This window comes from Bos mutus, chromosome 16 (assembly GCF_027580195.1).
Source record: "Bos mutus isolate GX-2022 chromosome 16, NWIPB_WYAK_1.1, whole genome shotgun sequence".
In the NCBI taxonomy this organism is placed as follows: domain Eukaryota; kingdom Metazoa; phylum Chordata; class Mammalia; order Artiodactyla; family Bovidae; genus Bos; species Bos mutus.
In genome coordinates this window covers 6,637,657-6,653,646 of record NC_091632.1, presented here as the reverse complement: position 1 = coordinate 6,653,646, position 15,990 = coordinate 6,637,657, and the positions used below count along the sequence as shown (strand labels likewise).

The following is a 15,990-nucleotide window of genomic DNA, read 5'->3' as shown; positions in this document are numbered from 1 at the left end:
CAGTGATTTTGAAGCCCAAAAAAATAAAGTCTGTCACTGTTCCCATTGTTTCCCCACCTATTTGCCATGAAGTGATGCCATGATCTTAGTTTTCTGAATGTTGAGTTTTAAGCCAACTTTTTCACTGTCTTCTTTGACTTTCATCAAGAGGCTCTTTAGTTCTTTTTCACTTTCTGCCATGGGGTTGTGTCATCTGCATATCTGAGGTTATTGATATTTCTCCTGGCAATCTTGATTCCAGCTTGTGCTTCATCCAATCCAGCATTACCTGGGAATTAGATATTCCTAAAATATATTTTACTATTATTGTTAGTTTCTTTGTTACTTTTTCTTTTTTTGAGTTTTTTTTCTTATAGGCACTCACTTATTACCACTCCACTGTTTAGGAGTAATTAATTTTATCCTTTTTCTTCTCTCGATTTTGTTGAGATGTGATTGGCGTTTAGCACTTTGTGAGTTTAAGGTGCATAGTCTAGTGATTTGATCTACATGTATCATGAAGTGGTGCCCACAGTAAATCTGCTGAGCATCTGTCATCTTGAATAGATAAAACATCTCAGAAAAAGAAAGACACGTTTTCTCCTTGTGCTGAGAACTCCTAGGGCCCGTCTCCCGGCAGCTTTCGTGTGGAGTGTCACACAGCGGTGTCAGGGAAGTTATAGACGAGCATCTGCTGTCCCGCGGCCTGCGCGCCAGAGGACGTTGCCCCTTCACCCAGGCGCCCTCCCCCCGACTCTGGCATGAGTTTGTGTGTTGTTGAAGTACAGTTGACCTACAACACTGCGTTAGTTCCTGTTATACAACAGAGTGATTCACAGTGGTCACCAGGCTTGATCTAGTTAATCTGTCACCGCACGAAGAGTTTATCTAGTGACTGACTGCACTCCCCACGCCAGACACGCCAGCTGCCTGACTCATCATCTCATAACTGGAGGTGTGTACCTCTCAGTCTCCCTCACTTATTGCATTAGTTCTCAAAAGTAGGCTCCTTGCCCATTTTAAGTAAGTTGTGCGTATATGCGTGCAAGCATATTATGTATCTAAAACGGAAAAGAAACTGTACCAGCTAAATTTTCATACACTGGTATTACCTAATGAACACTCTTCTCTAGTTGCCCCTTTTAAATTTCTAATTTTTGTTCAGGATCACAAATCTGTCGTGTCTTTTCAGTCTCGAGCCTTTCTCTGGCATCACTGAACACGGGCGATAACGAAAGCTTGCAGTCAGGGAAGAGGACCCCGAGGTGAGTCACAGCGCAGACGTCTCCTGAGAACAACGTTCTCAGTAAATGCACCATAATCGTGGATGGTCGTAAGTTTTGCTGACTTGGACAGTTTGGGTGTCTATAAAAAATACTCATATAAAATCTTTCAGTTTTTTCCTTTGGATTTTAGATTAATGACATCAGTAGGATAGTGCCTGTATCTGTTGGCCAGCCACTGCTGACTGTTGGTACAGTCGAGCTTGAAGCGGAACATCCTTGTGTGCAGCGCGCCAGCCGCTCTAGTCTCCCCCTCTTGTGACTTAGGAAAGCTCCTTTGTACGCTCCCTCTTTCTCAAGGATGTGTTGGGTTGGCCAAAAAGTTAGAGGTTTCAAACCACCTTATGGGAAAAAACAGAATGAACTTTTTGACCAACCCAGTATATGTATTAGAAGCTAAAAATCAGTATTTCCTGGTCTTGCGAAGCATGTTATAACATAGCACCCATATAAGAGAAGATTCCTAGTGAAGGTCGTAAGGTACTGTCAGTTGTCCTGTGGGAACGTCCATCTGTCCTCCACAGGTATTCAGGGGGGTGCCCACTGAGGTCTCGGTTCTGCAGCTCTAAATGAGACAGAATGACCACCGTCTTCTTCTTTTTAAACCTCTGAGTTGAGTTTGGTTGGCACTCACCTTCACCCTCCTGAGCCCCAAATGCTTTTCCTCTGTATGGGACGTTACAGTGCACGTCTTGTATTACTCAGGTCAGAGTCTGTAGAAGGCTTCTTATCTCCAAGCCGGTGTGGCAGCCGGAACGGTGAGAAGGACTGGGAGAACGCATCCACCACGTCGTCCGTGGCCTCAGGGACGGAGTACACAGGTGAGTGCCTGCCCATCCTTGGGAAGCATTTGGCCAGGGGCTGAGACGCGATGCAGGGTGCGCTGCATGCAGAAGACAGATTGGAAACAGTGGCTGAGGCGGCGGTCACTTTCAGGTAAGTCAGTGTCTGTGATTTGGTTCCAGTCAGAGTGGTGGCAGCTTGTCCCAGATGAATTCAGCTTCAGAAAAATAGCAATATCCCTCAGCCCTCAGCCCCCGGCTTCTCCCTTAAAAACCCTGCTTGTCTCTGTGTTGTAGTCTGGGTCTGAGGCTGTCTCAGTTTGGTCTCCAGAGGCCCCTCCGCCCTACATCAGTCAGGAGTGAGGGGAACCGCTCAGCTCCGCCAGGTCCTTCCCTCATGCTGGGCCTTCAAGGTCTGGGCCTAGAGCAAGTGTCGAGAGGCTCTGAAAGATAAAGGAAGGCCTTAGGGCCAGGAGGGCACCTGGTCTGGCTCTGTTGGGGGAGACGTTGTTGAAGGAGAAGCACGCAGAATAACGTGTGGGTGAGAACTAAAGCAATGAAGCAGGAGAGAAAGTGGGAGCAGCCGTGGAGAGTAGGTGGGAGAGTGACGGGGACCACCCGCGTCCCGCTGGCATCCGCTGACCCCCAAGTGGTCCCCGAAGGCCCAGGGGGCAGAGCTTGCTGACTCCCCCAGAGTTGTTTCCTCCCTACCCTGTGGCTCCAGCTGGCCCAGCAGCCTGTAAGGTCAGTGCAGCAGCTGTGTCTGCCGGCCCCGGGGGAGCCCAGACCTGCAGGGCTGTCAGACACACAGTGAACCTTCCAGGAATTACATGGCTACAGAACCACTGGTAGCTCTGAGTCAGCCATGCTGGGAGTAATTTATTCCAGATATAGATAAACATGACAAATCAGGGCTAATTTTTTTCTCTTCCAAAGAACTGGTTTCTCTGCATACTTAACTGAAGGCCTCCTGGAGGAGTTCCAGGAAAGTGGCAGAAAGTACTGCCCTCCAGGCCACCTCGGGAGGCCATAGGGGACCCGCGAGTGTAGCCCTGTGGATAAAACTGGGTCCTGACTGGAACAGGGCAGTCAGGGGCCTTCATGTTAGAGTTAAATCAGTGTAGGAACAATTGTGTCATTTAAACATAAGTAGTATTTCTGACTTAGGAAAGTTATTTTACTGTTATTGTTATTAAATTCTTATCATAGGACCAAAGCTCTTCAAAGAACCCAGTGCAAAATCCAATAAGCACATAATACAAAATGCTTTAGCTCATTGCTGTTTGGCTGGAAAAGTAAATGAAGGTCAGAAGAAAAAAATACTGGAGGTAAGCATGTTTGCATGAAAGTTAGGTCGGGCAATGTCTTAAAATTGTAGGAATCTTCTCTTTCAATTCAAGAAAAAACACTCCTTAGGGACTCCTAGAATTTCAGCCACATATGAAGGGTCTGTAACTATGTTTTCATTATTAGACGGACTTAACTCTCAGATGGGATTCTGGAAGACTGCACATTTCATTCAAGACTAGGCATAGACTTAAGATGAAAATACAAAATCATAAAATGTTTTCTTCCCCAGAGTCGCTTGGTCACATTTCATAAGCGTAGATTGCGTGCTTTGCCTTTTTTAAATGGAGCTGTGTCGCAAAGGAGGCGGCCAGTGCTGGTTGTCAGTGGTAGAGATCTAGCAGATCCTGCAGACCTTGAAGTTCCTCCGGGGTCTTGATTTGGGCACAGCCAGCAGGCCTCGGCCGTAAGGGGCCTGCACACAGTTCAGCCCAGCGTGCTGGGCATGCATTACACGCACTGCATTTTAGCTGCTGGAGAGTTTCTGTTTTAAATTACGTGTCAAGAAATGTAACATATGAATTGTGTTCAGCAAAACGTTTAAGGGTTTTTATTGTTGTTTTGTTTTTGTTTGTAATCCTGAAGGAAATGGAGAAGTCAGATGCCAACAACTTCCTGATCTTATTTCGGGACTCAGGCTGCCAGTTCCGGTCTCTGTACGCCTACTGCCCAGAGACTGAAGAGATCAGTAAGCTGACTGGGATAGGCCCTAAGTCTGTCACTAAAAAGATGATCGAGGGCCTTTACAAATACAATTCTGACAGGAAACAGTTCAGCCACATCCCTGCTAAAACTTTATCTGCCAGTGTTGATGCCATTACCATTCACAGCCATTTGTGGCAGGCCAAGAGGCCAGTGACGCCCAAAAAACTGTTACCCACTAAAGCATAGGAACTGGGAGATCCCTGCTTCTGAACGTTCATGGTAAGTTTGCACTTCATCCCTCCTGCCTATAGAAATCCTTTCTAATTGCCAACAGACTTTTATTCATTGAAACTGGACGTTCAGCCCTGTTGTCATGACAACTGGAATGTAGACCACAGTGCTGGAGACGCACCGAGGTGCCGGGCCAGGTGATGGCGGTGTCTGGCTCGCTGGGGGAGGTGTGCCTGCTGGGCTTTCGATACAGCGAAGCACTGAGTTCTTGCGGACGCTAGTTGACGTAAGGCTAGGATCATCAGCTGTGTGTTTTGTTTGTTGCTTTTTTTTTTTTTTTAACTTTTTAACGTATATGAGTGTCTTCAGATGGTTTATTTTGCTATTTTCCTCCCCTGGAGTTTGTTCCAGGATAACGTTTGTATTTGGGTTCATGTGGAGATCACGAGAGTGGGAAATAGGCCTGCGGAGATAGCTCGCGCGGTTCTTAGGACGCAGAGAGAAAACTAGTGTCAGCTCCCCAGTAACCCTCGTGCTTTAGTGGCGTCAGAGCGCTGGCGAACTACCCTGCGAAGTATTTACACTTCTGTGTTTATTACTCACTCAAGTATTAACATTTTCCTATGAAACAAGAGGAGGAGTTGTAAAGAGCTGCTATAGTTCACTTAAAACCACGTGAGCTTAACCGAGAAATGTTATAAGAAATTGCTGATTAAATCAGTGCTGTTTTTACACCACTTCTGGCCGTCTCAGAATAATTTAGATTGTTCTTTTAACAAAAAGGCTTTCTGTCTCTTTTGAAGCACGTCACTTTATAAGCTGGCAGAAATGAACGGCACTTTGAGAGTAGTCTGAAGATGGAAGACTTCCTGCCACAGGCTCTTGAGAGGTCTTTCCGTTGTATTTATAGCTGATACAAAAGGTATATTTAGAGTTTTTAAACATGTACAAAGGGCTACGTTTTAATTTTAAAATAGCTTCACATTCTTTCACTGATTCTGAGTTTTTCTTTTTCATCCTTCTCAAGTGGGACACCTTAGATTAAATACACACTTGAACTCTTCCCTACGTGATCTTTGTTCCTTTAACAGTGCATACCAGAGGGTTAGTTGGGGAAAAACTTCATTCTCAGGAAAAGACTTGAACGATTCTGTGATCCTGTTATGTTTCAGTGTTGTGACAACATGTAGCCTTAGAGGGAAGACAGTATTGTGGCATATGTGAGATGCATAGTCTGTTTTCTTTCATGGGAAGTAGAGACAAAAATATATACATTTCTCTAATTGAGTTGTTCAGAGAAATAACTAATATCTCATATGATGATGTATTCACTTATTTTTTAAAGAGAGTAGGAGTGAGGTGTCCCTGGACTGTGCTTCTCTCTTATTATAAGGCCTTCGGCGTCAGTGCGTCTGGGCTATCAGCATCTTCTCAAATGCTGTCAATATTTTACTGTAATTTATGTTCTTATATTTATGTATATTTGTTTAAACTGTAAAAAAGAAAATTTCACAGATTTTTTTCCAATACCTGTGCAAGATATGTGTGTAGCTCAGAACTATTTGTGATCTGCTGTTTGCATGTAAAAGACCAGGATATATGTAACTCTTATATTTTAAGTGTATACATATTGTGTATATAATATATGAAGATTAAAACTGATGGATTGCACATTTTACCTTTCAGACAACCATTTCGGTCACAATTAGAAGGAAATGATTGTCAAATAGATTGACTAGTTTAAAAAAATAGTGAACCTAATCAAAATGTGGTAATAGTCAAAAGGAGAGTTAACAAACCTTCAACATTACTAAATTTGTTCTTTTTAATCAATGAAATTTCCCTTATCAAAGCAATCTTTTTGGTGATACTACTTGGCCATTAAATTTTTTTAAACTGAATGCAAGACAGTGGAGGAAGTGACTATGTGAGACCAGACAGGCCCACCCTTTGTTCTCAGGCAGGCCTGCCTGTGCCCAGTGGTGTCTGTGAGGTCTGAAGGTAGAATGTGAATATTGCCACAAAAGTTCCTTGCTCTCAGTATGACGGTTTACTTTATTCATGCAGAAGGAATATGGATATATTTAAGTCTGTGGATTTTTTTAAATTATGTTTTTAAAATTATACAAATGAGAATTATGCTATTTCATAAAGTCTGGAGATAGTCATCAACTTATTGAAACACATTGGTGCTTCTCATCATCGGAGGTCACGTTGTTGGATAATTACTTGGTTGAGTTTGCCAGACCCTTGTCGCGGTCCCCCGCGCGGCCTGTCAGGTTCTGCCGTGCGACAGGCACTGGAAAGCTTTTCATTCCCCTCAGCTGCTCAGTTGTGTTATGACTGTTACAGTTCAGTTGGCTGTTTTTAAAGCCAAATCCAGCTTTTTAATTGTGGTTCCATGGACACTTGGGGCGATGTACAGCGTCTGGTGTGCTGCCTGTCCACTCGGGAGCGTCGCTTACAGGTTTTTTTTACGATGCTGTGCTGTAAAATACTGTCCTATTTGCTACTTCCTGGTACAGTGTAGTTTTTCCCCTTTCATTTGAATAAAAGCATGGCACCAAATGTCCCTTTCTGTTTCTCGATTAAAATACGGGGTCTAGGGGCTAATATTTGAACCTGGGCAAACACATCACATGGTTTTCCTGTCTCTTAACCTCAGTTTAAAGGTATCCATGAGAGGTGACTGTACTGGAAGGCGTTTGAAGCCTGACTTAGGTGCTGTTGAAAGCCTGTCGCTGTCTGTGCGGCTCAGACGGTCTACACAGTGATGCAGGAATGTTTGTGCTCATCTTGCATTAATTTTGCCTGATTTCTTCCTTTTTTTTTTTTTTTTTGGTGAATTGATCATTAAAAATGCCAGAATTAACCCTCTGCGCCTCTACAAGTGAATGTCTGCTGAGCTCACCCAGCTCCGGCAGCAGTGGGAGCCAGGTCTGGACAGTTATTCCATAAGCTTCACTTTGATTTTGCGGATTCTCCTCATTCAGACCAGGGCAGTTAAAGAAAAACCTAAAAACCGCATGAAGGGAAAGCGTTAGCTGCTCAGTTGTGTCCAACCCTGTGACCTCTGGACTGTAGCCCACCAGGCTCCTCTGTCCATGGGATTCTCCAGGGAAAAATACTGGAGAGGGGAACCATTCCCTTCTCCAGGGGGTCTTCCATGGATTGAAAACCCACATCTCAGATTTTTTACCACCTGAGCCACCAGGGAAGCCCACCCCTACTTTCCAACTAAAGATAGTTTTGCCCTCAAAATAAGAGCCCTGCAGTGGCTTTCCTGGTCCGACACCCTCCGGTTGACCTACACTGTCCCTGGGGCCTGGGGGCAGCTTGAAATTGCAAACTGCTGTCGTCTGAGGGTGGGCTGCTCCCCTCCTGTCTGTCCCCAGCTCTCCTGCACGCAGTCTCAGGGCTCCGCCCCAGGCCCTGCCCACCCCTGCGCTTTCTGCCAGGCCTGCAGCCTCCGCCTCCATACAACCTGGCCTCCCCGCCACCCCCGTGCGTCTCACCCCTCACCCAGAAGTTCATGGCCTTCCGCAGCTCACCCAGCTCAGAAACCAGTCCTCGGCCTTCTGGGTAGGTCCGCGACCCCAGCAGCTGCCAGCCACCGAGGCCGAGCCTTTGAGGGCCTCCCTTCCTCTTCTCCAGTCCACCATGGAGGCGCCCGGGCCAGGAGTCCGCACACACTGCACCCCCCAGCCTCCATCACCCCAGCTCCCTGCCCACGCCGCCAGGCTGTCTCTTCTGCAGGGGGGACCGGGATCCCGATGCCCCCACACCCCTGCACCAGCCCAGCCGTCACTGAAGTCCTCCTGGGCCTGCCTGGCCCGGTCACAGCAGCCGGCAGGGAAATCCCCAGTAGACACTGTGAAACTCAGGCAAGTGTGGCATGTCGAGATAAGTCACAAAGTCACTGTGAGAAAGATCCAACCGTCAGGACCTTCTCAGGCTCCTTGGCTCCTCACGTTTGTGCCAAGTTAGGAGGGTGACTCCAGACGTCACCCGTTCACCGCGGTGCCCAGACACAGCCTCAAGGCCAACCTGGCCACACTGGAGACAGGGTGCCGGGTCTGCCCGCCTCCCGGCCATTCTGCGCTAAAACTTGCTCCCCAGTACGGCAGGGGCGGCTGGAGAGGGAGCACCCTGTCGTTGTCTTCTTGTCTTTTGTTCGCTGACAGGTGGGGCGTCCACCCTGTTAGGACGGGCAGCATGGCGTGGGAAGGGCAGGGTCGGGCAGAGGGCCCAGGCGGGAAGGGCAGGCTCACGGCAGCGAAAGGGCTGACCCGCGCCCCTCGCCCCCTCCCAGCCACCAGTCCTGCTTCGGTGACCAGAGACGGGCTGAGATCACTGGGAAGTGCTGGCGAGCAACCCTTGTGGGCTGAGTAATCACCACCCAGACCTGCAACTTCCTCTCCAAACCCTTGGGGCCCTGTCCTGCCAGGGGACTTCCCTGCCGCTCTCCTCCTCTCGGGTTCCTGCTACCTCAGTCTGCAGCCCTGAAGCAGGAGATGGAATCTCGCTTTCCTTGAAAGCCGCCCTCTTCCTCTCACCCCTGACCCACCGCCCCCAGGCCAGCAGTGAGGTTGCGGCCCTGAGACACTTTCACTCTGAGTCACCAAAGCACTTCCCCCAGGGACGCTGAGATGTTCCTGCCCCTTCCCAGCCGCCTGGTCTCGTCCCTGAGAGTTTCTGAAACCCCGCTCCACCCCTGGCGCCCAGGGTGGGGCCGGCCCTGGGCTGGGGAGCCCGCGGTGGCAGGGGTAGGGGGGACCACTGCCGGCCTTCCCCTGACACCCCTCCCCGCTCCACACGCCGGCACAGCCGCACACACACACGTGCATGCATATACACACGGAGGGCTCGGGAGCGTGGTGTGTGAGGAGGCACCCCGCAGCCGGTGGAGGACTGAGTGAAGGCAGGGCCCCCGTTTCTAGCACCCTCGCCATCCAGAGGCTGGGGACACGCCTGCCCTGCCCACCACGGGCCGCAGACCGACGCTGCCCCCAGTCCATGCCTCGGCCCGCTCAGCTCTGCAGCAGAAGCCACCTCACCTGTGCCCCAGGGACCTGCGCTGGCCCGGCCTGAAAGCCCCCAGGTGGGGATGACCTCACAGGAGGTGTCCAGGGCAATCTCAGACCGTGACCCTCCACCCGCTGTGTGCACAGACATCCGGGGTGGGAGGGGGCAGGGCGGCCGAGCCCGAAGCTCCCCAGGAGGGCTGGGCTGGACTGCAGAGCTGCTGTGGGGGTGTCCCCCCCGCTGTCCATGGGATCCTGCCCCGTCACACAGGCCCTCTCCCACCTGCTCTGAGACGGGAACTGGAGCCCAGCTGCACACGGCGGTCAAGTTATAAAGCGGACGTGGACGCCAGCCTCTCCCACCAACAGCCCCACCTGTTTGTTCACTAGACATGCAGACACGGACAGCGTGGTGGGTGTGGACACAGTTCGACATTGCAGTACAGCGGGGTTCTTACAAATAGTTTTAATGTAATGGCGTTGGGAAAGTTAGAAATCTAAAAAGAAATTTATGTGGATTTAAAAAGATGATACAAAATTTTAACAAGAAGATTGAAGGGGCCTCCCTGGTGGTTCAGTGGCTGACTCTGCACTCGCAACGCAGGGCACTCAGGCTCCACCCCTGGTCAGGGAACTAGGTCCCACGTGCCATGTCTTAAGACCCAGTGCCGCCCAATGAATACATTTAAAAAGTAAAAGTGAACGTTTTTAGATCATCAAAGAGAAAGTAACATTCTAAACTCTGAAATTGCTTAGAGCAACGAATTCCACTATGAAAATGTAAAACAAAAATTGTAAATAACTAAGAAAAAAAGCCTGGAAAGGCACTTGAACCAAGTGGAATAATGATTTATTCTAAATAAATAGTTGATACAAATTATCAGACACACAAAAGATTGTAATAGATAAATGTGTGAAGGACACAGTTAGTTCACATGAGAGGAATTACATCTGGAAACATTTTCAATCTTACTTTTTCAAAGAAATGTAAATTGAAGTGAGTTACCACTTTACCTGATTACCTGTTAAAGTGGAAAGATACATTTTACCAATGAGTGTCTCTAAAAGATTGTTGAAGCTGTGCTCGCCTACGATGCCCATTAGTGGTCACTGCAGGCAGGTGTGTCAAGCCACAAAGAATCTCATAGCCTTTGTCTTCACAAAGGCGTTTATACTCAGAGGACAGTGTGAAAGGAGAAAAAAGTGGTAAGTGCTGTTATTTATTCCAAATTTGTATAAATACAAATACTGCAGAAAACACTACAGACAACCTAAATGACCAAAGCAAAGGGGTCAGAAGATTCAGCAACACAGGAAAATGTGGATTTGCATTACTCGAGAAAAGCAGACTGAAACTGTGCACCTTCTGGCTACAAACACGTCTCTGAAACAGGCGTGTGAGAAATACGTACGTGGGGAACATCTGAAATGCAGTGTTGACAAGACGGAAAACCCGAGAGCTACGGGCTCACAGTCGAATTCCTTTTTGAAAATGCCCTTCGCTGGCCGGAAAGTTCACTGGTGTGTCATGCTGCCAGAGGGGCCAGAACGCCTTTTCTTACTCCACACTCTGCGATGTGACCAAGGCTTTCACGATGAAAAAGACAAGAGAACTTTCAGAATTTTCCCCAAAGAGTTAAAGATGATCGGACAGAAAAATTAAGGGGGACAGTGGTTAAGAGCTTAAATATACAGCTCATAAAGGGACTGGAAAAAAAAAAAAACCCTCCTCCTAGAGGCCATCCAGTTCAAAGCCCTGGATATTTCTGTATTTATACTCCCCTGATCTTACACAGGCCTGTGCCAAGCACGGTGACGGGGACCCTGTTCACCCCAGGAGCTGACAAGCCTGTGGTCGGTGTATGGCTGACCCGGCTCCCCCAGCCACTCTCCCTCTGGAAGGCTGGAGCCCTGGGGGCCTGAGAGGGCCCTGGGGTGCGAATGGAGAGAGGCAGGCCTTCTCCCTGCAGGCTCCATGCCCGTCTGCAGGGGCCTGGACTCTCAGCTCACTAGGAAGAGATGCCATGAGGGGACTGGTTCCAGCCCTGAGGGGGAGGAGAGGCTGGCATCATGGATTTGGCCTTGATCACTGAAGCCAGGCTGGGCACGTGGCAGGCCAGACCCCTGTGGCTTCCTGCCACCCAGGCCCCAGCAGAGAGAATACGCCACGCACTCAGGACCACAAGGCCACGGCCCCGGAAGCGCAAGGCCCGATGTTTCTAATAAACAGCCCAGGTCTGCCCCCCTCCAGCCCTGCTTCCACGGCCCTCTTGGTGCCTGGCCTACTCTTCTCGTCCACCTGCGGCAGCTGGGCGTTCATCTCGAGCTTTCAGAACCACACACGCCCCGGGCCTGGGCTGCCGTGCGCCCAGAAGGCATGGGGCCTGTCCCCAGCTGCCCCTATCGGCCCCCACGTGTCCCTGCTCACGCGAGGCAGCGCAGCCTGGGCTGGCCTTCCGGAGCGGAGGCTGCAGGGCCTCCCAGGACGAGAGTGTCCTTCGCCAGCAGCCTGACCAAACCTGAGAAGGCAGCCCACCCGGTCTCCACACTGTGGGTGGGGGTCTTCGGGGGAGACCCAGGCCTGGGGGCAGGGGTGGGGAGGGCGGGCCAAAGGCCACCCGCCCCCGGCCTCGGCCCTCGCCTGCCTTTCCGATTGTGCAGTAACCCTTGCTGGGGACAGTGTGCACACACCCCACCTGCCCCTTGGCATTTTCTTCCCCCGGGTGTCTCCGCAGACAGAGGGGCCATAGCTAGGGAGACCTGATGTCCCCGTTGGCTCGGCACAGGCCAGCCTGACGGCCCAGGTCAACGGTCATAACACTGCTTTTGCCCTCAGAAGGGCCTGGTGTGTGTGGATTGCGAATTATTCCGTCACCCCACTCCAATCAACACAGAACAGAACACACACGCCTCTCCACAGCCCCGGCCTCAGTGGACCGATGGGCGGACAGCACCTGAGTCGTTTCCCGCCAGCTGCCCAGGCCCACCCGCCTGCTCGGCTACGAGAGCCCCGCGCCCCTGGCCTCTTGGATGGGTCTGCTCCCCTCAGTCCCCACTGCCGGTCCCCTGACACTCCCCGTCCCCTGCACACGCGACAGCAGCCTACCGCAGGGCTCCCTGCGGCCTCTGCGTGTCCGTCCACGGGTCGGCACTGCCCTGCCCTGGGGGCCCAGGTGGGCTCTGCCCCCTCCGCGTGTCCAGGGGCCTCTCAGTCCCCACCTCGGGTGCCGGGCAAGACTCGGGACATACTCTTCAATCAGAGGGGCTGCCCCCTCCTCCAAGCTCCAGGGGGACTGCGTGAACCTGCACACCGGGACGTGTGACCTCTGGCACGCCGGCCCCTGCATGCGGGACGCGTGGACCTGTCTCTGGGGCCTGACTAGTGACCCTCCAAGGTCAAAAGCGGCATCTCCTGTGACACCCGCAACGGGGCCTGCCACACAGAGGCGCTTGCTGTAACAGGGCTAAACGGAGTGAAATGGAAGAATAACCCGCCTTGAGTTTTTAATGCCAGATGACCCAACGGCTCATCCACTCCTGGTGACAACGAGGCGTGGCTCTGTGGAGGACTCACTGTCACAGCTCACCGCAGCAGCTCACGGGAGGACGTGCTAAAAGAAGCTGGGGCCTGACTGGATGCCCAGCATCCTCGGGAACCCTGCCCCCATCCTCTCCCTGGCCCACCGCCTCCTCCAAGGCCAGGCTACATGCCCACCCTTCTCTCTGAATCCTTCCTGCCTCTCAGTCCACAAGGGATCCCGTCCTCCTCTGAAACTCCCGACTCCTGGTTGAGGACAGCGCCTCTGCCACTGAGTCCCACTCCATCTTGCGCTCCGAGCCTAACACCCGTAGGCTCCATAGGTAGGTTCTGCCCAGGAAGGAAGGTGGGGAAGGGCTGGGGTCTGGATTCCGGGCTCTGCTGCCTCATCTGGACAGGCTGACCCTCCCTCTCCAGGTTCAAACCCTCCCCATGGCTCCCTGAGAACCTGAGCTGGTCAGAAACGCCACCCTGGGCTAAGACACCGGACCGGGCAGCTCAGGGAGCTAACACCATCCGAGTGTCTGGTGTTCAGTCCCTGATTGTAGGGAGGCCCCCAAGGGCAGGCTCCCTCCACCCGCCGGCTCTGCAAAGAGGCCAGGGGAATCTTGGCAGCTGGCACCTCCCTGGGGAAAATCCTGAGAGAGAGACAGACAGTAGCCGGGAGCCAAGAGGGGGTGAGAGGGACTGAGGCTCTGAGCGCCTGTTCTACCGGCCCTCTGGGCCCTGAGACCTTTGACGCTCTTAGTTCAGTCAAACCAGTGACTGATGAGGGACAGGCCAGGCTCCCACGGCAGGCAGGGCGGAGATCCAGCCCGGGCACTTTTCTTCCAAAGACCCAGCTAGGAAGCCACGTCCCCCGCCCTCCGCCCCACCCCGAATCTCGCCCCCTTCTCGGCCCAGGCGCCTGCCCCTCCCCCGCCCCCACCCCTTCCTGCCGCCCGGGGCCGAGGCGACTGGGTGGGCAGGAAGGGAGGTGCTGGGCTGGGCACGGGCCGTGAAGAGCCACCCTCCCTCTTGGCCCCGCGTCCGCCACCGGGCGTCTCCGGCCATGCGCCCCACGGAGCCCTGGAGCCCCAGCGCGGGGACGGCGCCCTGGGACTACTACTCGGGGTCGGGCGCGCCGGACGAGCTGGAGCCGGAGGAGCTGTGCGCGGCACGGGACCTGCCCTACAGCCACGCCTACATCCCCGCGCTCTACCTGGCGGCCTTCGCCGTGGGCCTGCCGGGCAACGCCTTCGTGCTGTGGCTGCTGTCCGGGGCGCGCGGCCGGCGGCGGCTCGTGGACACCTTCGTGCAGCACCTGGCGGCCGCCGACCTGGGCTTCGTGCTCACGCTGCCGCTGTGGGCCGCGGCGGCGGCGCGGGGCGGCCGCTGGCCCTTCGGCGAGGGCCTGTGCAAGCTCAGCAGCTTCGCGCTGGCCGGCACGCGCTGCGCGGGCGCCCTGCTGCTGGCCGGCCTCAGCGTGGACCGCTACCTGGCCGTGGGCCGCCCGCTGGCCGCGCGCTCCCCGCGCTCCCGGCGCTGCGCGCTGGCGGCCTGCGCGGGCGTGTGGGCCGCAGCGCTGGCCGCCGGCCTGCCGTCGCTGGCCTTCCGCCGCCTGCGGCCAATGCCCGGCCAGGACCGCGGCAGCCAGTGCGGGGAGGAGCCGTCGGACGCCTTCCAGGGCCTGAGCCTGCTGCTGCTGCTTCTGACCCTGGTGCTGCCCCTGGCCGTCACCGTCGTCTGCTACTGCCGCGTGTCGCGCCGCCTGCGCGGGCCGCCGCACCTGGGCCGCGCCCGGAGCCGCTCGCTGCGCATCATCTTGGCCGTCGAGGGCGCCTTCGTGGGCTCCTGGCTGCCCTTCTGCGCCCTGCGCGCCGTCTTCCACCTGGCGAGCCTGGGCGCGCTGCCGCTGCCCTGCCGCTTGCTGCTGGCGCTGCGCTGGGGCCTCACCGTCGCCACCTGCCTGGCCTTCGTCAACAGCTGCGCCAACCCACTCATCTACCTGCTACTCGACCGCTCGTTCCGCGCGCAGCTGCGGCAGCGCGGGGCCTGCGGGCGCGCCGAGCGCCCGGCGCGCGGGAGCAGCTCTGCGTCATCACTCTCCGGCGAAGACGGCTCCCCGTTCCGGAGCCCGGCCCGCGCGGGCGGCCGAGCCCAGACGGCGAGCGCCCCCTCGGCTGCTGGCCCGTAGCTGCTCGACCCGCGGGCTGCGGGCGGCGGAGGGAAGCGAAGCGGGCCGTCCCCCACCGCCACCCGTCTCCCCGACTTCCCCGAGCGCAGCGGGCTGCTCCGCCGGGTCCGCGGGGTCTCCCTCACGAGCTTTCCCAAAATCTCAGCTTTTCCAGCGTCTCCCCCAACCCCAGCCCGGCTCCTGAGACCCGCTCTCCTCCCGCTCCGCCCATTGGACACCTGGGCGCTTTGTCTCCAGCGCAGTAAACGTCCTGCGAGATGGACCGGGCGAGATGGACCTGCGACACCGACCCGGGCTCGGAAAGGGAAGTGGCCTCCCTGCTCTGCCCCCTGGGAGAGACCCCCTAGAGGCCACTCTTGTCTCGGGCGGCTCTGTTACCTTTGGCTCCTACAATCGCGTTGCCTGCTGAGAAATACCTTCTCCAAGCCAAACTCTCTGGCCCCTCTCCAAAGAATCCTGGACCTTTACGCTCTGCCGTCTTGGTGGCTGTGCTGAATCACGCGTCAGCATCTTCATGTTCAACACTCACCAAAGCGTGGGAAGCGCGGTGCTGTCGCGCTAACCCCTTCCTGCTGCCAGCGACCCCAGGAGGCCCATCCTTTATTTCCCCCAACTCCCAAGAAGCCACAGGACTCACCCTGGACTTGGGCGGGCTCCTCCCTGCAGACAGAGGGTTCCAGCATCTGTCCCCCGGCACTCAGATGCTCTGACCGGCTGGGACACTGGGCCCCGCGGCGAGTTCCCCTTTCTCAATAAACAGTCTTGCTGCCCTCACCCGACAGCTGTGTCTGCCTTTACTTGAGTGGAAGGGACTGAAATGAGTGTGAGGGGGCGACTCGATCCCTGGGTCAGACAAAACTCAATCCAATAGTTGAGGCTGACCTCAAAGCGCTCGAGATTTGGTGTCAAGTCGGGCCAAGAGCAGCAGCCCTGCCGTGGGCCCCCGGGAGGGCAGCCTGTTTTCTCGTCTTCCTATTTTAAAGGA

General features: G+C 54.1%; 2 protein-coding genes across 2 annotated transcripts in view; both read left to right on the top strand.

Moving 5' to 3' along the window:
* CAMSAP2 (calmodulin regulated spectrin associated protein family member 2) overlaps positions 1–6,042 on the top strand; it is a 98,428-nt gene extending 92,386 nt beyond the window's left edge. Inside the window, 4 exon segments of the mRNA XM_070384660.1 lie at positions 1,172–1,244; positions 1,968–2,083; positions 3,254–3,372; positions 3,977–6,042. Of these exon segments, the coding sequence (XP_070240761.1) occupies positions 1,172–1,244; positions 1,968–2,083; positions 3,254–3,372; positions 3,977–4,282 (614 nt within the window). The 3' untranslated portion in view covers positions 4,283–6,042.
* Positions 6,043–13,823: 7,781 nt separating this feature from the next.
* GPR25 (G protein-coupled receptor 25) lies at positions 13,824–15,990 on the top strand. The gene has a single exon (XM_070384434.1). It carries the CDS (start codon positions 13,881–13,883, stop codon positions 15,003–15,005), a length of 1,125 nt encoding a protein of 374 aa, XP_070240535.1. The 5' UTR covers positions 13,824–13,880; the 3' UTR covers positions 15,006–15,990.